Genomic DNA, 23,406 nt, shown 5'->3' with positions numbered 1-23,406 from the left:
CAGATATTCTGCATTCAAAACGTGTTCTTTCTAAACTTGCACAGAAAGACTGTTGCCATGATTATCGTTGGACAAAAAAATGCAAAAGGCAGTGGCTTTCTCATTTTAAATGAAACGGTGTCCTTCCTGCTGTTGGTCCGCAGAGAACGTTAAAATTGCCATCATGAGCACAAACGGCTCTATGGTCGGTGTGGTTCAAAGGTGGAATGTTGATCCGGAGCAGGAGCATCAAACTCAGGAAGGCAGTCTGCATGGGTCCTAAAAATAACTTTCCCACACTCTCACCGCTCAGTGTCCTGGGGGGTCAGGAGGAGGAGTGTGTGTATGTGTCCACTCAGTGCCGATGTAGTGCTATGCTGTTTTAATATTAATACATTTGAAAACCCAGAGACTCCTTTAATTTTCGGGTAATTTGAAGTTTGTTAACAGTTTAATCTTCCTGTGAAATAGTTTGACAAGCAAACAGTTTGCGCATTTAGGCCATTCAATGATAACAAACGATGAATTCAAAATGTATTTTACATTGAAGATGTCATTCTTCACCCATTTTCTGGCTTCTTTTTGGTCACACATCTCATTTTGTCGCTAAAATTTTCTCAAAACATCATTACTAATGGTAGTGATGTGGCCTTGTGTTAAGATTCCATATTGTTCAGTCAGGTGAAATCTCAAAGATTTGCAGTCAGCCTTACATATCTGTGCTATTGTGCAATAACTATAGTAATACAGTAGCAGAAACTTGGTCCCTTAATCATGTTGTTCTTCGAACGTCAACATTTTTTTAAAAGCTCGTTTTCCCATTCTTACTCCAACAGTCTTGGTATTAGAAATCCATCATTTCTAGATTCTGGACATAAAGAATGTGCTTACATCATTTACTCATTAATTTGTTTGCATCACAAAGTAGTAGGCTTAGAAATACCAGATCAGTTGGACACTTAGCCTTTTTTTCAAATTACTTTCACTGTCTGCAATCCCTCAATGACAAAAACAAATTGGATCTCTTGATCCTCTTTCTTTTTCCTTCCCCGAGCACACTATACAGGCATTTGTTTCAGCTAATCATGGCAGCTACTTAACCCTTGCTACTGTGAATATGGTTGCATTTAAAAAGGATTCGCCCAACAGTCAACACAGAGTTGTTTAAAGTGGTGTTGGCCATTGAGTGAAGTTAGCCGGCTGCTGAATGTAGTGGTGCTCATGAATTTTACGAGGGCAAGTGTCCCTGTCCTTCAGAGTTCACAGGTGGCCATTGAAAGGCTCAGTCAGATGATGGAGGATAGTTAGGGCATGTATAGAGCCCTGAATAGACTTTAATTATACAGAGTAGATGAGTCAGAGGGCCATTCGAAGGACAGCTTGCAGTTCAAAAGAAAAGTTAGAGGGCAAGGTGATGATGCTTCACTGAAAAGTTTGCGACCCTTTTTGTGAGTTAGACAGCATGTGTGACTCAGAGGTTTTATATTTATTTTGTAAAAATAAAAATGAAATCTGTGCGCGTCTGTGTGTGTGCTTGTATGTGTATTAACACACATACATGAACGTGTGAGGGTGGGGGGGTGGACACTGGGTGGGAGAGCACTCCAGTGTGTGGCTTAACCAAACTTTCCTTTTGTCCCTAACAATGATGAGTGATGGTGAGTGACAGGGGTGTTAGGAGTGGGATCTGGGGAACAGAATGCACAGAAGCAGCGCTCACCCAAACTTACACAAAAGGCAGCAAAAGGTCAAATCTGAGGCAAGCTACTCGTCCACTAGCACATAATATTGCACTATAATAAACATGAACATTTTGTTTGTTTTATTTGTGCTTCAGTTTTATTTTGCTGCACTGCATCCCAGATGTTTTAAGAAATACAAATTATGTCAGTTACTGATTGTCAAATGTGTTTCTACTGGGACTCTTATTACACTGAGCCCTTGAATTACTGTTTACATTTAATGAAAGAGAGTTGCTTCATAATGCACTATATTTCTCTGCATCTCTGTTTTTTGGCAAACTGAATAACAGTGTATTCTCTTACTCTGAGCCAATTATGAAAACATGCACAGTCGTCTCTTTTTGTTACGCAAAATCCATACATTCTGCTTACACAGCCCAACTAAGCACACACAAACCCCTCCTTTTGCCCACATGCACACATTATGCCCCACCGCTAGCCAGGGATGAGAAGGACTTGCGTGCAAGTGTTTCCCAGGAGGCAGTTGTAGTCCGAGGGTTCTGAGGCCCAGGGATGGCTCTAGATGGCGGTTAGAGAGGAACCAGTTTTTTTTTTTCGTTTTTTTTTTTTTTTGCCTGCTCTCTTCCTAGCCCTCCCCCTTTATGGGTACAGGCAGTGATCATAATGGGGGGTGACAGCTCACCTCTCCCTAGCGTGCCTACAGTCCTTGGAGCGTTAGACCCCCCCGCGTAACCATACCACCACCCTTAAGTCCCGGAAGGCCACAAAGGTTACTCCATATGTTAGTCTGAGGATTCTTATGAATCTTTTCTCCCCTCTTCAGACAAGTGTGTTTTCTGTCAAGTCTGCAAACATTTATCTGAGTCTAATTGAATGTAATACACTTCTGCTTGATCCCTGTGCCACAAGTACATATATATATATGTGTGTGTGTGTGCGTGTGTGTGTGTGTATATATATATATATATGTATATGTATATATATATATATATATATATATATATATATGTGTGTGTATATAATTATTATTAGGGTTTTTTTTGTTTCTGTTTTCTTTTTGCACTGCCATCCTGTGCCTGCTGTTCTTCTGTGTGAGTTGCGACTCAGTGGTGTGAAAAGATTCAGTTCCACATCTATTAAAGGCTTCATGTTTGGAGAGTGAAGTGATCTGATGGTCTGATGTTGTATGCTCACTTACACAGAATATTTGAATGGGGGTGTCATGTACTGTACACTTGCTTTATCACCCTCTGCGAATGGGTGTGAGTGTATATATGTATTGGTGTGCTTAAATTTAGTCTTTCATTAGATTTATGTGTACATGGACTATACAGTTTTTAAAATACTGATTTAGTTTTCATGAAAACTGTGTTTCAGTACTTGTAATGAAACGTTTTAGATTAAAAGCAAGAAACTCAAGCGCCTCAATTTAATTGGAAAGTCCAAAAGGTTTTTTGTTCTTTTTGATTGTTTGTACACTAAGATATAATTGCCAATATTTTTGGACTTTGTAATAAATAATACATTTTTCACCTACTCAGTGACTTCATTTAGTCATATGAGTAATACCTTGTTCCCTTCAACAAGGGGAAAGATCATACACGATGTCCTTATCTATATAAACATCAAAGTCCACAGTTTCCTTTAATGCATATTCTTAAAAACAAAGTCATCGTTTGAGCTTTCTGAATCAACAGAGGACTTGTAAGGAGGCAGGTATGCAATGCAAAATTATAATCAAAATCAGTACAGTAAATTTTTTTACATCTTAGTATGTGTTTGTGTGAGTGGAGGCATGGAGACTTGCACAGATATTAACAGGCAGGGAAATTTTTATGATGAAGAGTGTGTGTGTCGAGAGGAGGGTTTGCATGCTCGAATGAGTGAGGAATAGTGCATCAAAGCAAGTGTAGTGGTGAATATTCGAGTAGATAGAGTGTTAGCAGAGTCACTTTGTGTAGAAAAAGAAGTGCTTTTCCTTCTCATACTCACTCGCTGTCCCTCCTTCTGTGTCCCTCTCATTCACTGTTTCTTTTGTGGGAGGCTTCCGTACTCTAGTCCTCTTTTTAATCATAGTCAGCTTTTTAAGATTGTCATCTTTCTACATTCATGACCTTGCTTCCAACTTAACAGCGTTCGCATTCACTCGTCTCACCTCATTTACTTCCAGACACAAAGTCGACCTGGCACCTTATAAGCTGCTGCCTGTTTTAAGAAGTTGTAATCATGGCGAACATTCAAGCTAAACTCAACCGCCGAACCTCATTTCACTTACACACACAGACTCACACATCCCCCCAAAAAGATGAGACGAACTAATTTGGATGCCTGGACAAAAGTGCTCAGGCAAAGTAGCACTGCTGTGGGAATCAATCTGCAACCCAAAGGGGTTGTGTGCGGCTTACTGGCATCCTTTTCAAACAGCCTGCAGGCTAAAGTGAAATCCCAGCCACGCCCCACATATCACCCCATGTAATGTTTGAGGATGCGTTCAGCACTTACCGTAGACACGCAATATTTTACAGTCGATTTTTTCCCCCCCTTCCACATGGGCCTTTTCCCTTTTTTGAATGCGGCGGACAAGTGCATTACCAATTCAGACCTTAATGGCAGCCTACATATCAGAGGAGATGCACTGGCTCGGTGTAATCTGACTTGTCTTAATTACAGGCAGTATTCAGTAATAGGCTGCTTCCATAGATATCAGCCATTAGAGCAATGTCTCTGGCAGGAGGGGTCTGATTGGCTACGAGGTAGGTGATAAAGAAGCCATGCCTCATTTCCCTCCAATTTTTTTGTTCGTACTTCCTTGTATTAAAGTCAAGCGTGAAGCTGGCAAAGGACTGTGTTAAACTGATTTATGTGGTCTTCTATTTGGTGGTAGCTAATCTGTGCTCCCTGACTGCATTTTCAGCAGTCAGCGTTCCTGTACATGATTTCACTGGATTAAAGCATTTTCCGAAAATTTTGGAGTTTAATTTAATCAACCCTTTTCTGATCTTGCTAAATTTGACATCAGAAGTGCGATTTTTGTGCAGAAGTTGAATCTGCAACCTCAAACCAGTGGCGCTTACCTGCTAATTAAATGAAACCACAAGAAGAGTCCTCAAGTCCTCAGGAAAGTCCTTTTTTTTAAAAGAGGATTTGACTGCTTCCCCGCTACTATTTTTGCAGGCTGGCTTTTTCCCCCTCATTACGAAGTTATGCATGCTGTTTGAGAACTCATAGTGTCATTTCCTTGAGTTTTTGTGTGTGCTGGATGCTGTGATTTACATTCATGTAAAAGATGACCGAAATGATATTGACTATATATTCGCAATTGTTCCATCTCACCTGTTCACATTGCTTTCATTAGAGCCAAAGCATGTGATCTGATGACATAATACTGTATGTTTGAGTAATTCCACAGATGGCTTCACCATCCATTTCAAATGCCATAAAACAAAGTCAAACCATTAAAGATAATATACCCATTATTAGTATGGAAATTTGAAATGGAATGCCACAGAGTACTGAAAGCTTGTCACTTGACTGACAGTTAAAGACACTCCTGGTTCAGTGCACTGTATTTAAGATGTGTTTGATGTTTTTCAAACTCCATATTTGGCACATTATGCTCGGGTGGCAGCTCACACCTTGTTGGTATTTAAGACAGATTTCAGCGAATATTACTGGATTGTGGTGGCGGTTACATTTAAGGGTGCAGCTCCCTCATAACAGGGAGGTGTCGTCTGCTGACAGATCACTGTCTGGATGAGAGAGCACAGCAGCATCCCACCTCATTACCGTAGCAACACACTAACCGAGGGACCGACACACTGCTCGCTGTGATTAAGATGTAAATTTCCTCTAATTGGAATGTAAATTCATACATTTATATGAAGACGTCAGCTGTCAGATTGCAATATTGTGTCCTTTTTTCTCCCTCTCCCCTGTTCCCCAAGCAGGGACTAGGTGCCTGTAATCTGTATCATACTCCCGCAGCCCATCCTGGGATTTGCCGTTTGTTTAATGGCGGGCCCATTGTCCTGCATCCAGCCCGTCATTGTAATGCTTCCCATTCATGTTTCTGTGTTTTGTTGCAGTCTGATTTGCTCTCGCTACCTGTGTTTGTTCCTCCATGCATGGCTGAGCCGTCAGGGCTTTGGGGATGGGGAGGGACTTTGAGACGGGGCCGGGGTCATTGGGTGGCCGTATTTTGTGTGTGCATCGATTACTTCTGCTGAATGTTCCTCAATGCAAATAAGTCTGCCACTTTGAGAGGAAGCACATGTATCTGAAGTAATTAATTTTACCCTTGAATGCCAGCTGTGGTGTTGGTGTGATGTGTTCCAAATTGAGCTTTCTCACCAAAAAGGTGTTAATTTAGGGATTTGGCAGATGAAGTAAGTCTGTTTGCCAGTCTGTATGGCCAATGAAACTGGGATGCGCCATTTTTGTCCTGCTAATTCAGAGATTGTGCTCAAAGCACCTTGTCCAAGTTATGTCATTGTCTGCTTACCACAAATCAGTATATGACAAACAGAGTAGCTGTCTAATTTAGGGATTTGTTGGGTGGATGAATGAGCAGGTGCCTCATGTTTACAAAGGTGTTAACATTTTTATATTGTTTTTATAAGTTATGACTTGTTGACTTTGTAATGTTAGCACATGACATTGTTCCTGCTCTTTGTAAGAATAGAAAGTTAACATATTATTATAACTGGTACTTCTATTTACAGTGAAATGCAAAAGTCATGAAGTACACGTCATTTCTTTATACTTTGAGAGTTTGTTGTAATTTTTTAAAGTGATGTTGAGGAGTAATTCTTTTCCCAGCTTTCTGAAGCTCTTTCAAAGTTTTTATTTGGACGTGGGCTTCTTTTCCCCCTCACTTTCAGTCGGGTCCTTGAAACTAATACTTTTCAGAGGAAGGTTTTTGGTTTGTTTGTTTAGTCACTGAACATTGACCTATGAATCATTCAAGCATAAAAAAGAGATACTTAACTCAAAGGATGAACCAGTGTTGTGTCTAGACAACACTGGTTCAACAAATTGGCAAAGAACCAATTCTGAATTGTGTCTTTCGGCACTTTGTGACTAGCAGCCTGTGACAAACACACATTTGTTCGGCATTCTTTGCTTGAATCTATGAAAAATGCCAAAGTTAACACAGTTTGACAGGCATAAAATAGTATTTTTGTACCAAGAAGGTGATCCTCAGAGAGCTATTGTCCGAAATCTCATGGTGTGCAGTGTGTCCAGAACAAAATTGAGGAAACCACTCAAGTGGAGGAGAAAAATTAGAAGTGGCAGGCCTAAAAAAGTATATCCAGCAGACGAACACTGTCGGGAAGTTATGTCTTTAAGAAATAGGAAAAGCTACCTTTGTTTTCACGCAACAAGCTTTACCGGTACCCACCAGAACAGGTTGTGTTCTGATGACAAATCAGATCTGACAAATTCACACAGAAGTACACTACACATTATTTCAATTAGGAAACATACAAGAGCAACGACTTAAATTCTATTTTTAAAGGAACTGTGTCTTATCTTTTCCTTTCTTCTAAAAAACCACTATACATTATCTCTGGTGATAAAACACTGGAGAATTACACTGTCTCATTGTAAAATACACATTGATTTTTAACAGTGGCTGTTATATAATTATGATGTTCTGTTTTTTTTTGTAACAAGGAGGGATCTAAAACAGTAGAAAACAGTTTTTATCTCTGCTAAACATTAACAAGTTTATTTGATTGATCCGTAACTCATAAGTCTCAGAGGTACCATTAAGGTGCAAACACCCTTCAGCCATTGAGAGTTTGTATTTATAGACCACATACACCTGTAGCTGCGAGTTCATCATTCGTGAATAAATTTAGTGATCAGTTGTGTAAGAGACATCGATGACTGGCTTGTGTAATCTTGTCCACTGGACATGTTTCGATGAACACAAACAACAGCAGGCGGATTTAATTTAGTTTGTTCCTGAATTGTACAGATTGAAAAACACCTGAGGGTGTGTGTTGGGGATGTTGCATATCTCCTGTACATTCCAATCAGGCACAGGTAGTGTGTGAAATCTCTCAAGTCACGCAAACCTGTCTTGGAAGCTGGTTCAGATACTGTAATTGCTGCAGCATTTTCATGGTTTTTCACACGCTTTCTGAAATTATGAAGATACTAATTTCTGTGTGTGTGTGTGTGTGTGTGTGTGTGTGTGTGTGTGTGTGTGTGTGTGTGTGTGTGTGTGTGTGTGTGTGTGTGTGTGCGTGCCTAAAAGCCTTAATCTAAAAAACATTAAAAAATAAATTTTAATCCTTTAAGAAAATGTGATATGTTCACAATACATCAGTGTGCGAAGCGTGCTGCAGGGTTTGACAGCAGCATGTGTTGATGTTGTAGGGTGCAGGAAATTAAAACACTGGAGGTCTCAGGAGAAACCTCTAGGCTATGTCAAGCTGGGAAGAAAAGGAGAGAGAGGGTGACACAACAGCTTCCTATTTTTATGTCCAGCAGACAATGCAGTTGGTAAAAAGCAGGTAAGTCCGTGCAGGCCTCTTGTGTGATGTTCTGTGTGGCCGAGCCTGGCATTCTCATGCACTCATTCCAGTTAAGGGTTGAGCTGTACGCCAGGAATCCTTACTATGCTGCCACAGCATGTCTGTGCTACTCCACCCACTTGTGGCACCAAACCTGCACAACGTGCCTTCCCTCAATTAGCTCTCCATCAGGAAGGAATCCTAATAAACCTGCTTCTTTCACTTCCACTCTATCCATCATCTTCAGTTTATTAAACCGAATCAACAGCGTGGAAATCTGATACGTTCTCAGCCACTGTTTCCGTTAACCAGGAATCTGCCTGTGGTCAGGTGAACCGGTTGGCTTTGCTCATGTGGGTTATTTTCAGTTTCTACATGATCCTGGAGAGCGGAGAGCGCACCATCCTTAGCAACTTAAAGTTACACCCGTCACCTGATTGCTTGCATGTGCAAGTGCATGATCTTTTTTTGCTTTTGGTGCCAAAATAAGGGATTCATGGGTCTCTAATAAATGTATATATTGAGGACTGTAGTAAACTATTTTCAGTACTGGAGTGAGAACTAATATACTTTTAGTTTTAACATTGTTTTACCACACAGCACCACACAACTAGCAAAGCTTGGCTTACTATTATCACATCAGACATACAAGAGTAGAGGTAGGAAGAACTGGGGCAGATAGAGAGACAAACAGAGGAAGAGAGAGAGAGACCATTTTGTCCCCCAGGTATGACAGAGTCACTCATGCAGAAAGATCCCACATGGAGGGAGGTGGGAGAGTGGGGTGGTGGGGGTGGGGGGCATGAAGGAACTCTTGGCTTCCTCTCCTCGTTTGTACCTCCCTTCACTGAAAACACATCTGTCTTCTTTTCTCTGCCACACACCTTTTCTGCATCCTTCGCTCACCTTCTCACTCCAGTAATGGAGTTTTGTTTTTTTTCACTGTTAACAGCTTAAACCGTTTTCTCATATTTAAGGCGTGAGGATTTCTTCTCACAGTTCATGCCACCTGCGATATTTTGTCAAACTTTGTGGGAATTGAGCGGCTGGTTATTGCAACCTGTGTCTTTTTTTTCTAGCTTTGGGTTTTTTGGCCTTCGGACACGGCGCCGTTACCATTACCCCAAGCAGTCTGTCTTACATGCAAATATGTGTCGGCTCTACAGCGATCACCATTTTGGTCCGCGGCAGAGCTATCTCATGGCTGCATGCATTAAAACAATTAAACTTTGCCCCTCCCCCGCCACAACAATCATTTGCGGATGTGTTGGGTGAAATTTAGCAAGAAATTATCATTTTCTGAATCACTTCACTCTGCTTGCTCTGTTTGTTTCATTCTTTCTCTTCCTCCATTTCGTCTTTGAGCTCCTTAAAAGACTTGGAGCCCCCTGCATGTTCTTCTTTTTGCTTCTTTTCTTCGTACTTTTTTTCATCATTATCCAACAGCACTTTTCTTTGCGTGCAAATGCTTTCTGAACGCCGTCCTTTCTTCCCTTTCAGGCTGGATGTCATTGTTGCTGCCTGTGGGCTGGGTGTATTTATTTAGGGGTAATTGGTGTGTGGATGAGTGAGGTAATGAGGTGCATCCACACTTGGCTGCTCCCCTCCCTGAGATCCTGAGACAGACGTAGCCTAGCTGGGCTCCGGTTGGAGCTGTACCACACTGCTGTCTCCGCCACACAGGTCAGAATGGCTCTTTCATACCCAGGTGGACAAATACAATCGCTGGGGCTGATACCTCAATGAGGCGTCTGAAGTGGTGTGTGTATGTGTGCATGAGCGCATTTCCATATGTGTTCATGTGCATGTGTTTGTGGGTGGAGATTGGGGGGGTGGAAAAACAGCGCTAGGCTGTGTGCTTGTCTCTGTCTCGAGTCCTTGTTTGCCTTGCAGCTTGTGTTTGTATAAGTGATTTTCTCTGTGTGTTTGTAAGTGCATGTATATCAGGCTGAGTGGGTGTTCAATGGAGCTCAAGGAGGACCTTTGGCTTTCATAGCCCCCTGCCAACCTCAAACTGCCCCTGATGTCCTGCAGAGTTACCTAATGATTTCACTTACACCTCCCTTATCTGTCTGGCCCGTGTGGCAGGAACCGTCTGACGCTTCAGCCTTTACATGCCATTTGCTGCCTCATATCCTGTGAAATTCAATTGCACAGCTCTAACTGTAGCCAGAGTCGTGGGATCTCCCTCTCTTACTCGCTCTCTTTCTCTTGCTCTCTAGCTCTGTCATCACACGCTCTGTCTCTCCCCCAGTCTAGCGTCTTGCATGTATTTGTAAATACAAACATCTGTACCATAACACATTTTCCCACATTATATCAGAGCAACCTTGCATTTTAGTGCTTTTGCGCTCCAAAGTTGACACTTCATTACCCCGCAGTGTGTTGGTGACAGACTTTGAATGAGCGGTAGAAGTTTTAAACAGGAAAGCTTGGATGTTTGTGGGCACCCACAGGTGTTCAGCAGATAATATTATGCATAGATTGTTTTGTTGTTATCAGGGTAATTGGTGTGGACCTGCCAGCCTTTGATAGACACACAATTACTGTATGTGATGCATAAGTGGACTCATTTTACGGCAGGATTTTGAGTTGCTAATGGTGCATTATTCAGCTTTTGGTCTGTCCCCAAAAGTGCCGGGCCAAATCAAACACGCCGCTCCAGGGTAATTGAGGCCCACTCCGCACCCCCTGCAGTGAGCAAGGCAGAACTGTAATCCCCTGACAACTCTGACTTGGCCCCAATCTGGCAGGCCGCCCATTTCCCAGCAAAACGCCTAACTCCACATCAGGGAGAATGAAGAAGCTGATAGTCACATCTGAACTGCTTTCCAATTCTGCTATTCTTTTGATATCAACGGTACTCTGTAGCCACCTCTATACTTTCTTTTTCTTTTAAACTTCACAGAATATAATTGCACACTAATTGCATGGCTTAAACTAATATTCTTACTCATTAGTCTCCTCAAGCGTTTGTGGTTTTGTGATCAAAGGTTTTTGACAATAAACCTCACCACCCTAACCACAGAAAAGCTTTTCCTTAAAAAAAAAAAGAAACACTGCAATAGTTTTCTAAAGCTCTACCAGCAAAATGAAACACATAGTAATTACAAAAGCATTTTTCTGAAATTAGTAAAACTGTGTTATTTTGAGCGATTGTAACCTACCTAACCTAAATAATAACCAACCTACAACTGCAATATGCTAGTGGTACATACCAAGGGTTCATACATTTCACATTAAACTTTTTTCAGTTGCCCATAACTTCAAAAAGTCCACAACTGGAGCTGCAGAGGTACACAGCTTTAAGACATGAAACACTTTCATTCTGCACACGTCATATTTAATTCTCACGATTCATTTCTTTTAACATATTGAAGTTAATAGTGCTTCATAATTGGCACAAATGCAACATTATCTAATCATTGAAAAAAAATCTCTGCACTAGTTGTATTGTCATACTTGACATTATAAATTAGTTTATTTAAAATAAACCCTCATAAGAGCTTATTTAAGATCCAGTTTAAGATGCTAAAATTATTCCTGTTGAGTTAATGCATTGATTCATCACTTCCTTCTTCTTCCTTTCTTCCTTCCTGCATGATAAAGACCATTTTCTAGTCACTCATATAACTGTAAATGACACTTTCCGTGCAGTAATTTTTTTCCTCAACAACAAACCTAACATTTTTGCACTTTTAGAGAAAAGAAAAGCATGAAAAAATACACCAAATAAAATTTCTCATGCCTAATTGGTCAAGAAGTGAAACAAAAAACTGTGATTTTATGAAAGGGTGTTTAAAACACCTGCACTGTTTGATGAAACATCTGCTTTTTTGAAAATCTTGCTGTAAAATCCTTAAAAAATAGAATATTTTGTCTTTTTTTGCTTTGGAAGCTTATTACAGTGATCATTGCAGTTCAAAGAAGTGATTTGTAGCTGCACCAACATTTAATGGGTTCTCCCTTAGTCAATACTTTTTGACTAGCCTAGTTTCATGAAAATCATCTTGGTTGTTTTGTGCACATTCATGCTGACAAACAAACAATAGTCACAGCCATCTATCTCAGAACATTTGTTTCTTGTCATTCTTTTAAAATCTCGACATTCTCTGAAGTGTCACCTCTTATGGGGTCATTTGCAGGGAGGGTATAACATGCATTTAGCGCTGTCTGATTCTTAACTTTAGCATGTGTTCTCCCCAGGCCTTGGCTCACTGTTTTAATAGCTTTAGTAATGCTTCACAATTAACACTCAGCCAGCGCTCTGGGTTAGGTCATGGCTGGTGTTTTTCAGGCTAAATTAGAAAACACAAAACAAGAATTCCCCATCACCCACAGTGTTTTTAGGACCTAGTGGTTATGGGCAAAATGGAAGGTGGTGAATTTTTTGACAGGGCAGCCGAGGTGATGCCTCATTCCCTTTGACATCTTGAACACCCTAAAGGTGGCTTTGCCAACAGTCTACCCAGGAAGCACCTTACCTAGCTGTGGCTAAATTTACACAACCACCTGCCCACAGGGAGGGAACTAGAGAGAAGAGCAGAGGTGGAGGTGGAGTGGCGATGGAGGGCAAATGGGGGAGAGAGAAGGAGGGGGGAGGGACTGAAGTATGTTGGTGTGCAAGAGAAATTCAATACAAAATATGTTTACGTAGTTACTTTCAGTCCTATTTGTTGTTTTAATTTACCTCAGATGGGAGATATTTTCCAGTTTATCGTCTGTTGTAAAGGAAAAAACGTGTTCCACCTGTACTGTGTTATTTACGCCCCCCCCCCCCTTTTTTTTTTTTTAAATGATTGGCCTGGTGGTGTGCCTGTTTTACAAGCACTCTTTAACTCCATTAGCTCACCATTTGTGCTACAGACAAAATTCAAACAGGTTTGGAAAGAAGAGAAGACGCGATTTAAGGGAATATTCTGTGATTTTCTGTAGCACAAAGCACAAGGTACTGCTGTCTGAACAGAAATATCAGCTGTGCCTAGATTTTACTATGTGAGCTTTACATTACTTTACATTACATCCTTAACCATTCTGGACTTAGAGAGAAACTTCAAATAATTTCTGAAAAATATGAATATTTTTGAATTTTACAGCCAAAATTACAAAATAAATCCAGACGGCTTGTATGAAAAAGATGAAAAATTATGTTTTCAACCAACATGTCTGTGGTCTGCAGTAACACCAGTTTTTACTTCTTACAGATGTGTTTTAAGTTTCCTTGCCCACAAGTCTTCTAAGGTCACCACAGGTCAGAGTCATTGAGAACGAAGCTCCATGCCAACGTCCATGTGGCTGACTTCAAAAAATTATAACGAGAACGACTACTCGTCCGTGGTGTACAGTTCTATTGGATATATAGTGTTCAGCTATTAATACCAATACTACAAGAGCTGTTTTGGTTTTGTGCTCAGAGTAGCTGCCAAACAGATTGTTACTGAAAATTCAGTAATTAAATGAGATGTCAGCGTGTGATAAAGTATCTGTCGGCTTATTTACTCATGATTATGATTGTTTTATGAATAGGCATAAGTATTAACCACTTAAACCATATTTATGCTTTTTATAAATTTACTGAAAGCATGCTTATATTGAAGCTCCCAAGATGGACAGTCGAATAGAATGGTAACAATTCTAGATGCTCCCCAATGGCAGTGTTCAGGCTGATTGCCTGTAGGCTGATGTGGAGTGAATGGCCTTAGAGGCTCTAGGCTGGTCTATGTGTGGCCCGGCTGGTCCAAGTCAGCAGTAATGACTGGCTTTGGCCAGCATGCCTGTTAGTGTGAATGGGGTTACTCTGGGCAACACCTTTTCAGCTGGGTCCTATGAAGTCCCCAGTATGGTGGTCTTTGTCCACACAAGGGCTGTCCTCTCAGCAAAAAGGGCTTCTTTTTTGTGAGGACTATCAACTGGTGATGGATTATACCCACCCTTCTTTATTCATCCGGGCAGGGTAACAGAGAAAGATGTGAGCGAGCATGTATGTCTTAGGTATACGCAGATATGTATGTAATGTCACACTCAGCATAAAAAGCATTACATGTGTAAATGTATAGTTTTCTTTGGTGAACCTGACGTGATCCCCACAGTTTGTTTTTCGTCAGATTCTCTTTTCCTGAATTTTTTTCTTCCTCCTTAGCTTCAACCATCTTTTGCTAAATCTTAGTTGTTTAACTGCTGCTTGGCTCCAAAAGATTTAGCAGGTGAACTTCATGGCAGAAACCTGCAATTGGAGAGACTGTTCGGCCCCAGTGTAAAGAATTGGCCCATAATTCTTATACACAGCTGTGCCTTTGTTTACAAGTGTATATGCTGCCGTTTTCAGTTGCAGACACGCTTAACAAGAGTGCTGGTGTCATGTGCATCTCATGGCTTACATTGCAGTAATGCTATGTGCAATTTGTTAGTAAGAGAGGTAAGAGCAGGTTAAGTTTATAAACTTGTAGTTTTAATATCTTCAGCACTGAAGACATTTTAAATGGACGATGATATATTGTTGTGTTCTCCTTTTATTTTGATTTTGCCTTCAGTTCTGGTCTTTTACTTGCACACTAGACTTCGTCTGTGAGAGTCATTACCCCACACCCCTCCCGAGGGGTCAGCCACTTACCCAGGCTGACACAGTAACCTCCAGACGACCTTTCGCTTTGCCAAATGTTATGCCTGTAAACTGCGTGAACTCTTATCACAGTAAATGATGAAAGAAAGAACAAGACTTGTTAGTGGGAGCTAAAGCCGGGTTTAGGTAACCCTAGATGTACAATTCTGCTTTGTGCACTCATGTTGTAAGTACCTCTGTGTGACACATGCATAGGAAAGTAGCCGTGCGTTGTAGACTGAGTGCAGCACCGAAAAATACATGAATAATAGATGACAAAATATCTGTGGAAATGTTCTAGGTTTTATTTTTTTTATTTTTTTCAAATTTGTATTTATTTATTTTTTGGGTTACTGAAACAGTGACAGACGATTTCGTGAAAGGGTAGTAGAGTTTTTGAAGTAACGAGCGCTTCATAAAACATGCAGCTTTAGTGCATATCGAATCTACTGTTAGTGAGATTTAGCATTGTTAGCTGGATAGTTTTGCTGTCTTCGGAAAGAGTCTATTCCCCACTGTTGCTAGTATTTATGCAAAGCTATGATGACTGGTGTTTCCTCCAAATTCACCCTGAGGTGAGACATATGAATTGTTTCAGTGCTCCAATCACCTCTGCAAGTAAAAAAAATCTAAATCTCAATTATTTCTTTACATTGTTACTTCTGTTATTCTTCTGATTTAAAATATAAACAGATTTCATATACACTTGCACCTGACTTCATTAGGTAGAAGTCCTCATCTCATCTTTTTGAAAACAAATATTTAATCAGTCAATCATATGGCACCAACTCAATGCATTTACACATAAGAACAGGATCAAAACAACCTAATGAAGTTTAAGGGACATTGAGTGTGATATAGTAGTTGCTGTCTGACTTGCTGGTCTGAGTTTTTCAGAAACTGCTGATCCACTGGGATTTTTCCACACAACCTCTCTAGAGTTTACAGAAAATGGTCCAAAAACCCCTCCGAAAATATCTTTTGAGTAGCAGTTCTCTGACTCAAAATACCTTATTGATGCCATAGGTCAGAGGACTGACTCCCTTGAGCTGGTAAGAATACAGAAGTAAACCAAATAATCATTCAGAAGAGCATCTCTGAGCACACCACTTACCGAACCCTGAAGCAGATGGGCCACAGCGGAGAGAGACCTCACTGGGTATCATTCCTGGCAGCTAAGAACTGAAACTGAGGCTACAATTTGCATGAACACACCTCAGAAGAAAATCATCGCCTGGTCTGATGAGTCTTGATTTCTGCTGTGACATTCGGATGAGAATTTGGCCTAAACACAAGATCATGGATCTGTTTTGCCTTGTATCACAATTCATGCTGTTGGAGGAGGTTTAATGGTGTGGGAGAGATTTGACTCACTTTGAGCCGCTTAGTACCGATTGCACATCATTTAAATGCAGAGCATAACTTAGTATTGTGTCCATCTCTGTATCACCACAGTATACCCATCTTCTAGTGTCTGCTTCCAGCAGGTATTTCTTGAATATGACAATTAGTTCACTGTAGTCAAATGGCCTCCACAGTCACCAGATGTCAATCCAGCAGAGCACCAGCTGTGTAGTGCTGTCATGTCATTATTTACCAAAGTCTCTCAGAAATGTTTCCAGCACCTTTCTGAATCTCTGCCACAAAGAATTAAGGTAGTCGTGATGGTAAACGGATTCAGCTAGTTAGGTGTACCTAACAAAGTGGCCCGTGTGTGCATATTGGAAGTAAAATTTAAAGTAAACTTGATTTGTAGCCCCCCAAAAAACAGGGAGAAATGATACACTTCACCTGTAAACACCAATAGTTGGTAAATCATTGTCAGCTTAAATCTTATTGTTATAGCTCTGCTTTTCTTTGTTTTTTTCTTACTAAATCATTTTAAATTCCCAAAAGTGTGATTGTTAAAGCAGGACATTAGACAACCTGCTCTTACTAAAGTTGCCAGTGAGGTTTTAGCTTGAGGATGCCAATATCAGAGTCACAGTTTGAGGGGTAAAATGTGTGTTTGAAGGATGGAGGGCACAAGAGATCCCCCAGATATGCTGTCATAACCCATGCAACCGCACTTTTTGCTATGGGCCTATTGGTAGTGAAAGCAGCACTTAGATATGTTTGTACTCTTCGCCCTCTATCCTTCTCCCTTTCTCCCCAGGCACCATGTCACTCCAGGGGAAATCCAGCACTCTCTGGCTATGCCCAAGTTCATAACACCAACTAACCCCCCTCTTTTCACTATCCACCATCACAAGGGTCAATGTGCCCTCACCCTACAATGCCCACGGTCTTTACCAACACTGCCCTCCAAAGAGAAACAAAACTGAACTGAAAAGAGACAAAATGGCCCCACGCCGCTTCTCCTGTCAAAGCTCTTGACAGGCCCAAGCGGAGGACCCCAGAGGAGGGTTTAGTTGAAGATGATGACGACAGATATAACAAGTTGTTGTGTTACAGCACAGTTACACTTTGGCCCTTGTTTGTCCATTTAGTTATTCAGAATCATCACAGAGCTAACTGATTCCCATGCATGTCATGTTTAGTAACATGACAGATACAATCAAATGCTGCTTTTTATCAGTCTGTGGAGCGTGAAGGGTAAGTGAGGAGTTAGCTATTCAAGAGAACAAGAATAAACATTCCATTAGGTATTAAAAAAAACTTGAAATATTGTCAGCTAATCAATTTCCTGTTTGGACATGCTCGCTTTTAATGAAATTCAGTCAGTTATTAGTCCCTTCCCCTTTTTCCAGTGTTAGGGAATATAATTACATTGAAAATGCTTACTCATCCTTCTGCCTGCCTGCTGCCTACTCTGTCAGATGCATTAGGCCATGAAGCGGAATAGATGAGGAGCCTGTGTCTGTATCTGTCTATCTGTCAGTCCTCCTGACTGTCTGTATGCCTGACTTTTAGATTATCCCGGATCAGGCAGCAGGTGACATGGTGAGCAGGTGACCATCACCCAATTACCAAAGAGAAACTTGAGAAAGCTCCAGTGTAGTTTGCGTTTGTTTCTTTCTTCTCTTGTCTCCTGAAAAAGGAAAAGGAAAAAGCTTTATCAGGTAGCATGCAACTTAACAAGCAAGAAAATGCATCCGTCCTTTCATGCGTATTTTTTGCTAGTATTCAAATGACGCTGAAGGTTAAATATACTACAATAAACCATGTTATTACCGAAAAGAATGCAGAATAAAATCCCAAATATTCTAAAAGTGATTAATAATGTCAAATTAATTTGACAAAATAAAAGGATGAGAACAAATTTTTACTTAGAAATTTCAAAGTCTAAAGGAGAAAGACTTTGCTAGTCAACAGGTTATTCTTAGGGCAAGGCCAGGGATTGTGTTACGCTCTTTGTTACCACAAAAGAAGAGAAAGGTAGAGCTTCTTCTCAGCTTTTGTTAGGTGCAGGTGGGCTAGAATTTCCAAAGTGATTGGCATAAAGGATTTATGCCGGGTTGTTTCTGCATTTTTTTTTCTGGGAAGGTGGCGGAAGTATTCTCCGAAATTGCCAGGGTAAATGTGCTCATAGTTTACTTGTCGAATAGAAAGGTTCATCACCTCATTATGTGGGTTTTTGGTGTGCTAAAGCCAATACTAGTTCCTATAGATACAGCAAATGATTTCCCACACAATGCTGTGAAACTTTAGAGTTGCGAGGGATTACAGCGCTGGCAGGCGATTTACCTTGGTTTAGTCACTGAACAGATCAGCAAGTCTACCAGTTTCAGCCGTGAAACAGTCTGCTGCCATTTTGACCCTTGGCTGGTTGTAGAAATGGGGCTGGAAATGGAAGACATTGACCTGGTGTCACGGACAGATGTACACATTAGTTTACAGTGGCTGCACTGCAGCTGTGCCGCTCAAGGAAATGGAATTGGCAAAAGGTATCACCTCTAATGTGACCGCAGTCTATGAATACTGGACCTAGAGCTATATATTAAAAATACATTTTGTCGAATTGTTCTGCATTAATAAAATGACCCAAGCTTATCTTATTGGTAACAGCATGTACCCAGATTTCAGTCACTTTTTCTCCACTGCAATTGTAATGACTTCAATGTAGAGAAGCAATTTTCAGTTTTATGTAATTTCAGTGAAATCACCGAGTTTACGAAATGCTGTCAGCATTACAGCACTGATTGATTAAGTAGGTGTTTATGGTAAATATCTTGTCACTTCCTTAAACATATTCCTGTGCCAGCTAATCTGATTGGAACAGCCAGACCGGTCATCATGTGTTCTAACAAGGTGTTGGGTTTCCCATCGTCCTAAGCTGTACAGTGACACGGGCCATTTGAAAGTGTGGCTAAAACTCTATGGAAGAAATGACTCGTTAAATTAGCACCTAATACTCCAGTCATTAGCAAGCCGTTACCACCACTGGAATGCCTTTGATGGCGCTGCTTTGTGTGAGTAGGTCCCTTGTAAGCTCCACTTGGAAAAATCTCTCCATTTAGATGTTGGAATATTACACAACTGCTTTCCATTGTAACGCACACAAGCAAAACAAAAGAAGATGCCCAAAACAGTGATTTAGTGTGTTCTCTGACCCTTAAAAGACTGACGTCATATCCACAAATAAAACTACAGAGAGTGGAAATGACCGGGCAGCATAAAACACCGTATTCTCTGAGAAACAGGTCTTTGGGGTCTTTGGTAAGCTGAAGGGAATTGTCCATTGTGGGGTGATATCAGTAACCCTCTTAGGCAAAGCTAGTCTGTGGGCCGACCCCGAGGGCTCATTTCAAGTGCTTAGTGCTCGTTTGGAGCTTTGTCACCCCTCGCCCTGTTGCCAGCATGGCCCCATCCCCTCTGGCTGTGGTGGCGGAGCTGTACCACAGACCTTTACCCCTGCCCACCACCAGGGAGGGAACACTGACATCACAGCTCTAAGACACACACTCACGCACACACACACACACACACACACACACATTGACTAAGATTGTAGCACACATCCAATTTCACATTGCCCCCCTCCACCACGGCACCACAGCCAATGGTCTATTTTCCCGCCGTCCACTCCTTTCCAACACCCACCCCCCACCCCTCGCCCCTTTCTTATGTTTTTCCTCTTTCTCCACCCTCGCGAAGGTTGCCAGGCAGCAAAGAAAGACTTCACACACACATACACCCCACTATGCCTCTGAGGGTTATCCGGATGTCCTTGTTTACATCATGGAGTGTGCAGGACGTAGGGAAGCAGATTCAGAGCCTCCCTGACTATGTCTCTCGAAGTCCTACACTGACCTCCATTCATTTGTTGTCAGTGTGAAATGCTCAGGGCAGTAATGCATTTGCTGTAAACATTGCTACAATAATCTACTGTACTTACAATGCTTTTAAAATATTTGGTGTAAATTTCAAAGATAAATTCAAAATTATTGAAAATAATTTGATTGTCTTCATGCATTTAGCTGTGCTTAGGATTACTTCATTTGGTATAGAAGAGAGTTTTTTGGCTCTGATAACATTTATCGGCTCTTATATTGGCTGTGTGTGTGTGTGGTGGTTGCTGGCTGTTACTAGGCTGTCTTTTCCCTGTGTGTCAAACCAATCGATTGGTTTGTTTGCTCCTCCCTCCAACTTTGATGTTACCATTGATTGTTCTCATCTGCCCCTGAACTCAAAGGTTAGAGGAGCTGAGCTGCACTTCTGAATTGCTTTGACCTTCGCTCTGCACATGCTCAGTGGGTTTACAGAGCCCAGAGCCAAACAGACATGGTGTAGCCAGGCCCGTGGGTGCGTGACAGCCAGACAACGGTGTGATGTCTTTTTTTCCCCTTTAACTCACCCACTGAGGATGATGTATATGTGATTGATTTTTCTCCTACCTCTCTCTCTAACATGTTTCCGCTGCAGTGCGCTAAGCAGGACTGAGTCCAGGCTTGATCAATGCATTGTTTTTCTTTTTCAATCACACTCGAGTGAGCTGAAGACACGAAAGGTTACACAGGTGAGGTTTGGCAGGGTATGGAAGCAAAGCAGCGCTTCTGGAGGCCCCCTCAAGGCCGGTGTATGAGTTTGCCTGGGATGTTTGTGTGTGCGTGCGTGTATGTGTGTGGGGGGGAAAAAAAGGAGTGAAAGAAAGACTAACATGCAGAGAGAAGTTGAACAGATTCATGTTTTTCTAACAACTTCATCTTCTGGTCTCACCAGTCTTAGTTCATGCTTATTATGTGCCTCATGTTTGTTCTTCACTGGGAATCATTTTCCTTGCCTCTATGTAACCTTAGCTTTACCATCTCACATTAAATTACAGGTCCTTCACAAGTGTCTCAGTTCTCACCTTCCCTTAGATAATCTGCAGGAAGACTACTCTTCTTTCCTCTGTTTGCCTCACAAATGGTTTTCTGAAACACACACAAAGGCAATATGCTCAACAACTTGAGCTGTCGGCCACAGGAGCAGGAAGAGAAGACTTCATATCAGACACGAAGATCAGTCATTTAAAACACACTCAGGTGTTTCAGCACTCTAAAAAAATAAAGGCTGGAAGTCATCTACCCTGAAGGGGTAAAGAGTGCGGCGTTGTTCTGATTATCTCTAAGTAATGACGCTCTTAAACCCCGTACCCAAACACTTAGTCATTAGGAAAAAGATAAGTATCTGTGGGAGTGGAAGGGCTCTGCTAAAGCTGGATGTCTGGAGGGGAAGGACGTGGCGGGCAGGGAAGGTTTACAGGGTTGAGGTGGGCTAGGTGTGGGAGTGCAGGCTTTGGCCAGTGGGTTTCAGATGTCATGGCAGATTCTTTCAGGGGGAAATTATAGGGTTTAACTTCTCTTGTACCCAGAATGGCAGTATTCTGATTTAACTTCCTCAATAGACACTCGGGCAACAAGCCACTCAGCACCATTGTCAGGGCCACACTTGACTCCGGAGATACTTCACCTCCTCTTACGCTCTCAACAGCTCTTCAAGACTTTGTTCATGGAGGGCCGCCGACAGCCTTTCATGGCAGATCTGGAGAAAGCAGAGCAGGCAGTGAAACCCCTCTTAAGCTTTATAGCAGTAAGCATGTTGGTGTTTGGGGGGTTTACACGAGTGGCCCTCATTAACCTCTTAGCGTCTTTGTGCTTTGAGTTGGCACAGGGCTGCTCTGTAGATAAGCTTTACTGTAAAAGACTTTCTTGTAGACAACTGAGCACAATTTGTGTTACAGTAAAGCAGTCAGCGCTGCTGCACTGATGCAAATGCATCCATCTAGATTTTCCGGGCACAGTTGTGTTGGAACACACACTTTCTCTTACTTCATAAATGAGTGATTTTGTGTCCCATTCACAATTCTCCAAAACAACCCTAACACACACACACACACACACACACACACACACACACACACACACACACACACACACACACACACACACACACACACACACACACACACACACACACACATATATATATATATTCCCCATGAGGTGTAACAGACCTAAAGCTCTCTGAAGCATTTAGCAACACGCTGGCAGGTTTACTCCATGCTGCCAGTGCTGAGGGGAGTGCTGAAGCATCTAATGCAATTTCAACCCAACATGGCTCTCTGCGAATAAGCATCACTGAAGAGTAACATCTACTGTATGCTGATCCACTGCAGAGCTTTCTTCTTGCACTGACGCTCTGCCCCCTCCCTCTGTCCCTCTTCTCTCTCTCTGATTTGTGCAGAGACTGCATTTGCCTCCAGACTTGTCTGAGACAGTGAGTCGTGTGAGCAGGGGGGAGCTGGCAGGAGCAGCCGCGGTGGCGTCAGCCTGTGGCTCCGGCACTTCCGGCAACAAACACCTGGACTTCTAGAGCTCCCACACAGTCGCTATAGGCAACCAACACCTGGAATGCCGCAGCGTTGTCCTCTTCACTGCGGTGACCAGGTTGTTCCCTTGCCCACATAATGTCAACATCTATAACCCTGCCAGCCATTACCACCTGCCAACTGACACAGCCAGGGGTGAAGATCTAAACATCCACAGTACCTCTTCTCATAACCGACACATTTCTTCCTATATTTCACAGCTCTTCTTTTATTTACACTTAGTCTACATGCTTTTTGTTTTTTTCCTGACTCTGAAAGCTGATATTCACACAATCCACGCTGTCATTACGGACTCATTTCACTTTTGTTGCTAGCAAACCTTTTTCTGTTTTTCCTGCAAGCTGCAGAAACATAGAAACACTGTGTTGTTTTGAAATGTAATGTAAATGGCTGGTAAGGTGATGATTACTTAACCTAAATAAAATACAAGCTGGGTGTTTTTTTCAGGTTTGGTACATTTTGTAAGTTCTTTGTTGTTTTCTCTGCCTCTAGAGAATATGTTTACAAGCAAAGTGCAGCCGTTAATTTTTTTTTTTTAACCTTTCTTTACAGACAGACAGTCGAAGTAAATATTGAATAATTTAACTAATCTCTGGGCCTCTGTCGACTCACTCCACTTTACAAAAGTCTATAAATACAGTTTATTTTGCAGGTTGATCAAATTTTCTTATGTAAAAGTAAATAATAAACAATAAATATACAGAACATGGCACACACTATATTGTGTATATCGCCAACTCTGAGGAGAAAATAGACTGTGAGACTGGGAGGGACTGATCTCTGGTTTGC

The 23,406-nt window shown here is 41.6% G+C and overlaps 1 protein-coding gene across 2 annotated transcripts in view; it reads left to right on the top strand.

Annotated features, from left to right (window-relative positions):
- Positions 1-23,166, top strand: part of elp4 (elongator acetyltransferase complex subunit 4) — a 54,782-nt gene extending 31,616 nt beyond the window's left edge. For both annotated transcript variants that reach the window (XM_080885849.1, XM_080885850.1), the window contains one exon: positions 22,473-23,166. In XM_080885849.1, the coding sequence (XP_080741975.1) occupies positions 22,473-22,601 (129 nt within the window). In that variant the 3' untranslated portion in view covers positions 22,602-23,166. The remainder of the gene's footprint in view (positions 1-22,472) is intronic.
- Positions 23,167-23,406: the final 240 nt, after the last annotated feature.

This window comes from Rhamphochromis sp. 'chilingali' (assembly GCF_963969265.1).
Source record: "Rhamphochromis sp. 'chilingali' genome assembly, chromosome: 6".
Classification (NCBI taxonomy): Eukaryota; Metazoa; Chordata; class Actinopteri; order Cichliformes; family Cichlidae; genus Rhamphochromis; species Rhamphochromis sp. 'chilingali'.
This window is presented reverse-complemented; position numbering and strand designations above follow the sequence as displayed.